Here is a 12,002-nt window from a genome sequence, read left to right on the forward strand (position 1 = left end):
CCAGCTAACTATGTCTGTCTGATGCTGAGAAGTTAACATTTGGTTTTTAGAGCTTTTTCCTGATGAAAACAGCTGCCTTGTATGGCTACAAACTAAATGAGAGACCCTAAACTGAAGGGAGTGGCAGATAAGGGTGATGATTCTATATCATCACATTTTGTTCAGATTATCACTTGATACATTCTTATAGAAAACAATTACATCTGGTTAAATCTAAAGTAGTGTCTGTTACATAGACTCAGTTTGTTGATAAGCTCTAAAGAGCGAGAGCGTTCCCAGGATGGAGATGACCAGTGTTCCAGATAAAATATTCACGACAAGAAAATATTTCCTAACCCTTTGGTGTAATATAGCAAATAGGAGACTATTAATGTAAGAATTGATTTTGGTAGCATAACAGTGGATGTTGAGTATTTCACATAAGAAATCACCAAAACTGTTCAAGAGCATTTTATTTTTATTTTTTTTCTAAATACATTTGCAGTATAACAAGTAGGAGATCATTGATGTGTGAAGCAATTTTGATATATGACTGACTGGATATGGAGGTTATGAACATTTTCCATAAACAATTTTCAAAACTGTTTTGCAAACGCATGTTTTCCATACCTATTGTAGTAATTTAACCATCAGGAGAACATTATTGTGTAAAGTAATTTTGTTAGAACTACACAGAAACAGGGGATTTATTGAATGGTTTACACAAGAAGTAGCCTACTCAACAAAATTAGGCAAAATAATATTTAAAAGGGCATTATGTTGAGATACTTATTCAAAATAGTGAGTCAAAATAATGAAATGGTGTTATAATAATGAGACCGTCAGAGTTTCTCAAGGTTCTCATTATAAAGAATTCCGGGATCCTGTTTCCCTCTTTGTGTCGAAAGTGGACTGCCATAGAAATTACAGACTTTAATTTAAAACGTTGAACTGGTGCTTCCGTTTGAATTCCCCCACGCTGACTAGTTTGCTTGTTTTCCACCCGGAAAATTCCTCGCTTCTCATACGTCACAGTTAGTGGTCAACTGGGATACGCGGGTAGAGGTGCGCGTGCGTTGTTTCACTTCCTGGAATCGATGTCACGTCAATAAACTGTTGTCTTTACTCATTGCGTTGTGCTGTAGGCAGTAGTCACACCAGAGACTGACTGAAATTGGAGACCACAACTGACTTTGAACTATTAAGGTAATACTTTTTAAGTTTTAAGCGATAGTTTATCGGGTAACTTTTGACCGCTCCTGATGTAGACTAGCCAAGCTAACGTAGCTAGCTAACGTATGTAGCTAGCATTAGGTTACATTATAGCTATCCGTTTACTAACCTAACATTACAGCTAAACAGCACAGGACAGAGACCAAATCCATTGTTTCTAAACTTAAATGGTGATATGTGTACCTTTTAGGGCATTATATGGCTTTATTGGTGTGACCACTGAATGCAGTGTTTGCATGGTGTCAGCTGTCAGATGCAAGCAGCAGTTGCTTTATGCTGTGTTCACCTGGCAGAGACTATGGGGCTGTTGTGGAGCTATTGTGTAGCGTAAAGCTGCGAGACCTTTCTGGACTTTGCCAGGTCAGTCATTATGGTCTAGCCATCAGAAGTGTAAGAAGTACGCAGGTCTTTTACCAAAGTTGCAATACTATATTGCAAAAAATACTTTTAACAATAAAAGACCTGCTTTCAAAATTGTATCTAAGAGTACAAAAGTATTGGCATCAAAATATACTTCAAGCAAGAGTACAACTTTTCCAGTATGGCCCATATCAGATTTAAATATGCAAATGTTGTATTATAATTATTAATGCATTAATGTTAATGTTGCACTTGGTAAAGGTGGGGATTATATACATTATTTGATGTACTGAAGAGGTTAAGCTATATTAATACATAATGGTTCATTGGTTGATTTATATTCTGTATTATGAATCCATACCTGCAAAGAAGTTAGTAACTGCATTTGTTTTTTAAAAACATGCAGTGGAGTAAAAAGTAAAAAATTGCCTCCAAAATGTAATTTTTAAAAAAAATGTGTAAAGTACCTCAACATTTTACAGGAGCACAGTACTTTCCCCCACTCCTACTCATTATTATAAATGAAGATAGTATGTGGTTTGCAGGGTATTCCACATAGTAGGTTTCACACTGACGCCATCAACTTCCTACTTGCAGATTCAGATCACAAATGCCTCAGATGTTACCGTGTGTCTTATTTCATCAAATCCAAAATGCATCCCAAAACGTTGCTGTTGATCTGGTGATTGTTTTTTTTAAAGAATGCAGACACGTTACGAAGTTCAAAGATCAGAAGCGGCTCCCATCATTAAAGCAAATATGGTACAATCTTAAAGATAGCAGTAGATCAATAGCGGCTTACTCAGCAATAATATAATGTGGTTACAAGGTAAGTCGTTTTATCAAGATGTGATACTGCTTTCCGCTCTGAGACTAAAGCTTCTACAGCTGCTGGTAAAATAAACATATTTTACACTACAGAGGTTATTTTCCATACCTATGCTGTATTCTAATGGCATTCATGAGTTATGTGACACATATGGAGGTGAACAACTTTAAAGTTCCACCCCTGTGGGAAGTATGCATAAAATGAGGTGTGTGTGTGTGTGTGTGTGTGTGTGTGTGTGTGTGTGTGTGTGTGTGTGAGATGATGTGTTGCAACATATTTTTTCTTGTGACTGATGCACATCATGTACCGTAGCCTTCTTGTATTGATGCCACACCTGCATAATGCTGATGGTTTTAGTCACTTTGATCAAATAGGTCTGTTAAAATATGTTAGACATAGAACATACTTTAAAGACCTTTGTGATTCTCAGTGTAAACCTGACATTTATTATCCCCAAGGAAGAGCCGGACTATTTTATTGCAGTGCACTGAGCGAAAGCCATTGCTGAGTGTCTGGTGCCCATCCCTCACATGGATTATCTGATGTCACCATGTGATCACAGCTTTCTGTTTCGCTTAAAGGCGCAGTGGCCCTCCATGTGCTTGGCTGTGCTGATCAGCTTTCTGTCGTTAGAGAGTAGGCACAGAAATACGTTAAGAAATGTATAGTTGACTAATATTTAATCAATTATTGGATTTGTTTTGAATGAGCTTCTCAACAAAAGCAAGACAAGTTTATTCATAAATACATCTGAACAAAAAGACATGAATAGCATTAAGACATGGCAAAAAGGAACAGATTATAAAATGAAATGTTTATACGTTTAAAGGAAAGTCATTAAAAAGCCAGGTGAATACAAATTCAAACAAGCTGAAATAAAATAACAGAGGTATAAAATATAACAATAAATGGTAGAGTGTGGTGTAACATATGAATAGTTTGTTTAATAGAAATGCAGGGCCAATAAGAAAAGAGTCTTGCAAAAGCACCACTTTACATTTTGGTGGTACCAGATCGAATATCCATAAAATGTTATTGAACTAAGACTAAAACAAATGATCACTCAAATAAGAGGAGACTGTCCCAATTAAACCACTAAATTGATTGATTTTTGAATACTGTTTTGACCCTGTGAAATTAATTGAAGTATATTGTATTCTGTTAGTTACTTTGTTTACCTTTTTTCTATTTTAATTCTAAAAGTGTAGCAAGCTTTCTCTGATATTAGTCGACCCTTTTGTTTGACAAAATGTACTTTAACACCTGTTGTATCTTTTTTCCTTCTATTTTATGTGTAGACATTTGGTCCACCAAGTTTCCGCAGTTTCCTCCCCGGTTCCATCATGTGTGATCTCAGACAGGATGGCGATCTGGAGACAGATCACATGGCGGATTTCTCCCTGAGAAACATTCGCCTGGACTCATTCCGCGGCTCCGGCCTGGCCCAGCAGGTGTCTGCAGAGAGACTGGCCCGCGCCGGCTTCTACTTCACGGGCCAGGCCGACCGCGTCCGCTGCTTCAGCTGCCAGGCGACCGTGGAGAACTGGTGCAGGGGAGACACGCCTGTGGAGAGGCATAAGGAGGTACTGCAAACTAAACTTTGTTTCACTTTTGAGTTTTCATCCGGTTCTAATTCATACCCTTATATTCTACATATCCACAGACGTGCATATTAACAAAGTATACTGTGGAATTCTATTCCACAAACAACTTCTGTCTTTGAAAACAAAATGTGTGTGTTGTTTATTAACACACCATATAACTCATTTAAAAAACATTGGAAAATGTCACTCTCTACACTTCAATGTTTGCAAGGTAACACATTGAGCCTGTCCAAGCTAAAACATCACCGTAAAGGCACAGACGTTTGAGAGATTGCATGTTTCACCAAAAAACACTGGTGAATTATGTCCCTAGAGAACAATACAATATATTTCTACTGTTTAATTAATATTAAATTGAACATTCTCTTTTTAAAATACAATTCACTGTAGTTTGCCATATATTGTCATATTTTCATTATCCTAAGTTTTTGTGTTTTTTAACTTTTAAGGTTCTTTGTATATTTAAATTTAAATGTTGTGTAAATACTTGTCTTTAGCATTTTGGTTTTTTTAATGCTAAATAGTTTCTTAAAATACTTATTATGATCTTTATATTTTTGACCTAGTTTTACAAGTTATTTTCTTAGATTTTGTTTATGTTCGCTTTTATTTCAAGTTTTTTTAAAATAAGTTTTATTTTTGTTTTATTTGGTGGCTGGTGGGGCACCAGACATTATTATTATATGTTTCTTTTTTATTTCCATTTTGTCTCTGTCACTGTTTTTTATTTAGTGATTTTATTTAGGTCATATCTAATATATGTCTATTATAATAATGTATTATTAGACCTATTATGTGTCAAATATAACTAGCATATTTTGTGTGGCCTTTTTGGATGAGCCTGGGACTTTTCATTGACAATACTATGCTGTGCCTATTGTGCATCTGACAATAAATCATTTGAACTTTTATTTCAGGTTTCCCCATCGTGCAGGTTTCTGAGCTGCATCCACCGCCCCAATTTCAACCCAGGTTTTGATACCAGTCTGACTAATGGTTCCGCCTACAACGAAGAAGCAGAAGACATGGAGTTTCGATTGAGAACAGGAGAGGTGGTCGATCAGAGCATCTTCCCGATGCTCCCTCACATGAGGAGCGAGGAGGCCCGGCTCCGGACCCTCTCTGACTGGCCTTCTGACGCTCCAGTGACACCCCAAGATCTGGCCCAAGCCGGCCTCTATTACCTCGGAGAGGCTGACCGGGTGCAGTGTTTCTGCTGCGGCGGTATGCTGGGGGGCTGGGAAGAGGGAGACACCGCCTGGGAAGAACACAGCAAACATTACTCTAACTGTTTCTTCATCCTCGGCCATGATGTGGGCAACATCCCATTAGCCGGGGGGGCAGTGGTGGAGGAGGAGGGCGGAAGTAGACAACACGCAAACCCTCAAGTCCAGATGGGGAATTATGAAGAGAGGCTTGCCAGCTTCGCAGCTGTCCAGCACCCTGTTGACCCCGAGAGGCTGGCCAGAGCTGGCTTCTACAGCACAGGTAGAGCAGTGAGGAAGTCTTTTAATTGATCTTTGTTTTACATATATATATATATATATTTTATATTTTTTAAGTGAGTGAGTAAGGGTTTGAATACCCTACATTCAATATTTCAACATGTAACACAATTGTTTTCGATGCTTGCCAAACAAATAAAAAACCTGAAGCCTGAACTTAGAAGACAGTTCAGATTACCCTGGATTTCTTTGTGTTATCTGGCTTAATTTACCCTAACGTACCTTAACGATCGCGACCCCGTTAAGCGGTCCTGCGATACTGGTTATGAACTCAGTAAGACATCTCAGAATCCCTGGGAAGTGCACTGTGATTTATTATTTCACTTAAGTTGATCTCTTATATTGAACACTTGCTCCGAAGCAGGTTAGGTGTCCAGCATTATCTCCCATGACAAAATACCCCGGTAAAAAGTGAACCGGTGTCGTAGTTGACCCTGAAGTTACCTCACTAACCCCAAATCCTGACTCGTAGTACAGGCCACGGCCCAGCCCCCCAACTCTAAACGAACACAGACTGTGACAGAGAAGCTCACATGTTGCAAAGGCTTTCCTAAAACATGGATGCTCGAAGATTTTTGCGGTGTTATTGAACAAAAGATTACATTGTGTGTCCTTGAAGGTGCAACAGACAGGGTGCTGTGTTTCAGCTGTGGTGGAGGTTTGAAGGGTTGGCAGCCCGAGGAAGACCCTTGGGAAGAACATGCCAAACACTACCCTGGGTAACCAACCATGATGTCCCCCTTCTTATGGTTAAATTGTATAGTTGATTTTGTTCTAACAGTTTGGGATTTTTTGTCAACCAGATGCAGCTTCCTGTTAACAGAAAAAGGACAAGAGTTTGTCAACAACATCCAGCTCCAAGACCCTCGACGAAATCGAGCTGTAAGCATTCGGTGCATTTTCTTTCCCTCAAGTTTTTGTTGACTTTGCCATCTAATCAGATTTTTGTAAACAAGACCCGGATTTCTTTAATCAGACTTGGGTAAAACACATCCAATTTTTCCGGCCAATGATTTGCTTATTGGCCAGGACATCAGACAATGCTCATGATAGTCCCAGCTAAGGTAATGCTATGACACTATTACGTGTTAGGATAAAGGGTATATTATTACTCACAGTGGCACCACTTTGTATTAAAATACTTAAATTCCATATGGCTGAAACGGGAATATATCTTTAAGCCTTAAGGATACAACTTTGTTTTAGAGCATTGTTTGCATGCACGTTGGAAGCATCTTTAATCTGAATTAGACTTATTGAAGTATTGTATCTGGTGGAATTAAATGATGACTTTGTTTTACTATTCTGCCTCAGGAAGGCATTGGCTTGAGTTTAGCTCTATAATGCATTTTTAAACAGGGCAGATGTTGTCACCCATCTCTAACATTTAAACTGCTAAAGAGGGGTTGTCAAGTTAATTACACATTTACAGCAGCCAATAACTACATCCATGTGCATATGTGCTCGTAATTGTATAAAGTCCTGTTGCACATTAAGGGAATGTAGATTTGTGTTGTACGAACTGAAAAACTGTGAATACTAACCATAATGATCCTGGAATGTTATTTGGTCTCTGTACAATATAAACATAATTTTGTCCGTGTGAAAAATAGGAATCAAAGCTGTTGTTACCTGTAGTGATGTCACTTTGTTCCACTTGCCTTATTCTAAAACTTTCACCATGTTTGTTTCCAGGCTTCAAGTCATCAGAATGGATTTTCTGGACATGGGAAGGGTAAATATTATCATTACCTCCTTAATTAATTTAAGAACTGTGTAAAACTTCTCATGTACACGACATAACTAATTAAATTAAGAGACTGATTGAAACGAGTAGTAACATATACAGTGGGGCAAAAAAGTATTTAGTCAGCCACCAATTGTGCAAGTTCTCCCATTTAAAAAGATGAGAGAGGCCTGTCATTTTCATCATAGGTATACCTCAACTATGAGAGACAAAATGAGAAAAGAAAATCCAGGAAATCACATTGTAGGATTTTTAAAGAATTTATTTCTAATGATTGTGGAAAATAAGTATTTGGTCAATAACAAAAGTTCATCTCAATACTTTGTTATATACCCTTTGTTGGCAATGACAGAGGTCAAACGTTTTCTGTAAGTCTTCACAAGGTTTTCACACTGTTGCTGGTATTTTGGCCCATTCCTCCATGCAGATCTCCTCTAAAGCAGTGATGTTTTGGGGCTGTCGCTGGGCAACACGGACTTTCAACTCCCTCCAAAGATTTTCTATGGGGTTGAGATCTGGAGACTGGCTAGGCCACTCCAGGACCTTGAAATGCTTCTTACGAAGCCACTCCTTCGTTGCCCTGGCGGTGTGTTTAGGATCATTGTCATGCTGAAAGACCCAGCCATGCTTCATCTTCAGTGCCCTTGCTGATGGAAGGAGGTTTTCACTCAAAATCTCACGATACATGGCCCCATTCATTCTTTCCTTTACACGGATCAGTGGTCCTGGTCCCTTTGCAGAAAAACAGCCCCAAAGCATGATGTTTCCACCCCCATGCTTCACAGTAGGTATGGTGTTCTTTGGATGCAACTCTGCATTCTTTCTCCTCCAAACACGACGAGTTGAGTTTTTACCAAAAAGTTATATTTTGGTTTCATCTGACCATATGACATCTCCCAATCCTCTTCTGGATCATCCAAATGCCCTCTAGCAAACTTCGGACGGGCCTGGACATGTACTGGCTTAAGCAGGGGGACACGTCTGGAACTGCAGGATTTAAGTCCCTGGCGGCGTAGTGTGTTACTGATGGTAGCCTCTATTACTTTGGTCCCAGCTCTCTGCAGGTCATTCACTAGGTCCCCCCATGTGGTTCTGGGATTTATGCTCACCGTTCTTGTGATCATTTTGACCCCACGGGGTGAGATCTTGCGTGGAGCCCCAGATCGAGGGAGATTAGCAGTGGTCTTGTATGTCTTCCATGTTCTAATAATTGCTCCCACAGTTGATTTCTTCACACCAAGCTGCTTACCTATTGCAGATTCAGTTTTCCCAGCCTGGTGCAGGTCTACAATTTTGTCTCTGGTCTCCTTTGACAGCTCTTTGGTTTTGGCCATAGTGGAATTTGGAGTATGACTGTTTGAGGTTGTGGACAGGTGTCTTTTATACTGATAACGAGTTCAAAAAGGTGCCATTAATACAGGTAACGAGTGGAGGACAGAGGAGCCTCTTAAAGAAGAAGTTACAGGTCTGTGAGAGCCAGAAATCTTGCTTGTTTGTAGGTGACCAAATACTTATTTTACCGAGGAATTTACCAATTAATTCATTAAAAATCCTACAATGTGATTTCCTGTGTACCTATGATAAAAATTACAGGCCTCTCATCTTTTTAAATGGGAGAACTTGCACAATTGATGGCTGACTAAATACTTTTTTGCCCCACTGTATATACTAATTCTTCCTCTTTGTTTTCAGAGGTGCTGCGGTCCGACATGGCTCAGAAGGCGATAGAGATGGGTCTGGAGCCCAGTGTGGTGGAAAAAACCATCCTGGAGAAAATCAGTACGACTAGCTCAGGCTACTCCACCCTGGAGGCTCTTGTAGAGGATTGTCTCCACAACACTCAACTGAGTGACGCTGCCTCGTCACAGGGTCAAGGTACTGTACACTCTGAATGCTCAACCAACTTCATATTATAACCAGAGTCAGTTTTCTTTTATCCCTAGCATATTGTGGTTTTGTGATATTTGCTCCATTTAAAAACAAAAGATTAATAAAATAATAGAAAACATTTTTCTAAGCCTAAAAAGTCAGGGTAATAGGGCGGCTGTGGCAAAGTCCATTGGGACTTGGCTTGGGAACCTAAATTTCACCGGTTCAAGTCCCCGAAAGACCAAGTACTACAGAGGTGTGCCTGAGCAAGGCTAACACAAGAATGGGTCAAATGCAGAATGTGAATGTCCCCGCTGTGGGACTATTAAGGTTTACTTACTTTTTTTCTTGTTCGTCTTCTAACTTCTTTTTCTTCTTCTTCGTCTTCGTCTTCTTCATCTTTGTCTTCTTCTTCGTCTTCTCCTCCTCTTCCTCTCCCCTTCTTCTTCTATTATAAGATACAGACTAAATAGAATAGAAGTAATTATATAAACATAAGAAGTTAAATGAAAATGTCCAATAAAATGAATTCAAAGTATTTATTAAAACAGTTAATTAAAAGTAGAAATGTGCACATTGCTATAAAATATGTAACATGTATCACAAACAGCAGCATTAATTCAATAATATCCCGTATAAAATGTTAATATTAAAATACTGATGCTGACTACATATAACAAAGCCTGTGAAACAGTCATTTAATATTAATATTATTCCCCCCCTTTCTTCCAGATGAAGACCCACTGGAGAATCTGCGGAGGCTGCAGAGGGAAAAACAGTGCAAAATATGTATGGACAGAGATATCTGTATTGTCTTCATTCCATGTGGTCATCTGGTCACCTGTAAGCAGTGTTCAGAGATGCTCATCAAGTGTCCAATCTGCTGTGGGGCCATAGAACAGAAGCTCAAGACCTACATCGCCTAAGGGAATCACAAACTCTTGCCAAACATCAATGCTGCTTTCGCTCTATCTCTATAATATTGTATTTTAATAAATAATGTAGATACCCTGTGTTATATTTAAAGACCATGTTGTTTGTACGAGTACGAGAAGAAGATAATGAGTCGTCACAATCACTGAGATGTTAAATAGCTGTTAATACTGAGATGGTTTATTATAAATAGTTGATTGTGATTTTATAGATAATAATAAAGTGCTGAAACTTGTAATTACACACTAGAGGCTAATTATTATTAGCACAGCGTCCGTCTTTCTTGCCAGAGGTGCCTTTCTCTTGTTTAATGTACTTGTGTCTTTTTTCGTGGTTTTATTTAGGACATTTTCCACAGGGTAATTGAACTATACATGGGAATTAATTTCAGTGTGTTTTATAACCCTATGTGTCCCACTTATATATTTTGTCTTGCAATAGTTCTCCATTTTTCCAATCTCTGGCTCTTTACTGAAATATAAACGACGATCACTTACTGCCCTTTGCTTTATAACTGACACAATCAACTCTAATTAGGGGCCAACAATTAATCAGTCTGTTGTTAAATTCATTAAGTGTTCAATCATGCAATGTGTTTTGTCAACAAGAGTGAATAAATCTGAATGTTTGGACTTGAGAAATGTTTTTCTTGCTTGAGTTGTCTTGCGTCTGCTGGTCACATTTGCTGAGAGGACACCATTGAAACTTTATTACCCACATAAGGGTTTGTATAACTTTTTAATACCAGTATTCTGAATCTCCACAAAATAGATGTTTCATTTTTAAGGACCATTAACATTTTGTGACTTTGCATAAAGCTATGATATTCATATTCAAAGAGAGCTAAAAGAGTGTTCAGATGTTGGTAATTCAAATAATGGGTTATTAGAGCAGCTTGCAAGCAATATAGGGTTGGTTTTCCTGCATATTTTACTCTAAATGGATGGATTGATACATAGGGTGCAGATTGCCAAAATATTATATGTTATAGATTAGTTAGTTTCCCTGTGTCACAAACGCGATTTAAAGTATCTAATTTTACTGAGGTCGTTTATCAAATATTAAGAGCTATGGTGGTAATAAACTCTATTTTAAATGTATGTTTCTACCTTTGCTCAATATTGAAGAGGTTAAGTTACATTTAAGTCAGTATTTTACCGAAATACTTCCGACTCCGTGAATACATTTGTTTTTTCTTGTCGTTCCCCAGCAGCTTGTAAAGGAGGACAAAGCACAAAGTACAGAAGAAAGTCGTATGGTGTAGTGACCCTCAGTGACCGCTAGATGTCAGGTCATCCTCGCTGTATCAAATGTGGGTCCCTCGGCCGCTAGGTGGTAGCTCTGCACCAGGATATCCTCCTCCCAGGTCGTCGAAACAACAAACCGAACTACGGAGCAAGCGGGTGAGAGAACGTCCGAAACCGCCTCTGACCGCGACTTTTAAACTCTTTTTACAGAATTTCAGTGGGATTCAGACGGAAGCTGTATAACAATATTAAAAGTTAAGATTCTGCCGGGACTATATTTCACAACAAGGTAAGTTAGCTGTAAAATGGCGGAGAGCTATCTGGAAGTTAGTTGATTTGTATTTTGCTAGCCATGTAGCCGTAGCTGAGCCCTGAGCGCGGACGCCTGCCTGAACCAAGTCGCTTCGCTAGCTCGCGGTACATGGCTACTTCGGTTGTTAGCAAGCTAACGAACTGGGTTTTCGGCATAGCAACGCTAAGCGTGTAGTTCGTACCCAACATAAACGTTTTGTTGTTTCAAACAACTTACTTGCACTTTATATATTTGTAAACAAAGTGTTTGTTGCTTATGCAATACGGTACTGGAACTCCCGAGGCAAGATGGAGGACGCAAGGACGTGATGTTTTTTTAGGTAACGTTAGCCGTAGCTATTAGCATAGCTAACGAGTGGTAGTTAATATCATCTCCTTAATTGC

General features: G+C 38.9%; 2 protein-coding genes across 4 annotated transcripts in view; both read left to right on the forward strand.

The window, feature by feature from the left end:
• Window positions 1-1,032: 1,032 nt before the first annotated feature.
• On the forward strand, window positions 1,033-10,700 carry xiap (X-linked inhibitor of apoptosis). The gene is made up of 8 exons (XM_063876630.1): window positions 1,033-1,185; window positions 3,700-3,984; window positions 4,923-5,493; window positions 6,130-6,229; window positions 6,314-6,392; window positions 7,206-7,245; window positions 8,950-9,132; window positions 9,859-10,700. Exons 2-8 carry the CDS (start codon window positions 3,745-3,747, stop codon window positions 10,050-10,052), a joined length of 1,407 nt encoding a protein of 468 aa, XP_063732700.1. The 5' UTR covers window positions 1,033-1,185; window positions 3,700-3,744; the 3' UTR covers window positions 10,053-10,700.
• A 707-nt stretch (window positions 10,701-11,407) lies between these two features.
• The window catches only part of stag2b (STAG2 cohesin complex component b), a 28,864-nt gene continuing 28,269 nt past the window's right edge, over window positions 11,408-12,002 (forward strand). For 2 of the 3 annotated variants that reach the window (XM_063876177.1, XM_063876179.1), the window contains exon 1: window positions 11,408-11,595. The gene's annotated coding sequence lies outside the window, so the exon portion shown is untranslated. The remainder of the gene's footprint in view (window positions 11,596-12,002) is intronic. The other variant, XM_063876178.1, reaches the window with a different exon arrangement.

Source organism: Eleginops maclovinus, chromosome 23 (assembly GCF_036324505.1).
Source record: "Eleginops maclovinus isolate JMC-PN-2008 ecotype Puerto Natales chromosome 23, JC_Emac_rtc_rv5, whole genome shotgun sequence".
Taxonomy (NCBI): domain Eukaryota; kingdom Metazoa; phylum Chordata; class Actinopteri; order Perciformes; family Eleginopidae; genus Eleginops; species Eleginops maclovinus.

Coding starts and splice junctions, on each gene's coding strand:
- xiap (XM_063876630.1), top strand. CDS start 3,745: ATGTGTGATCTCAGACAGGATGGCGATCTGGAGACAGATCACATGGCG. Junction 5,494..6,129: donor AGCTGGCTTCTACAGCACAG/GTAGAGCAGTGA, acceptor GTGTCCTTGAAG/GTGCAACAGACAGGGTGCTG. Junction 6,230..6,313: donor CATGCCAAACACTACCCTGG/GTAACCAACCAT, acceptor TTTGTCAACCAG/ATGCAGCTTCCTGTTAACAG.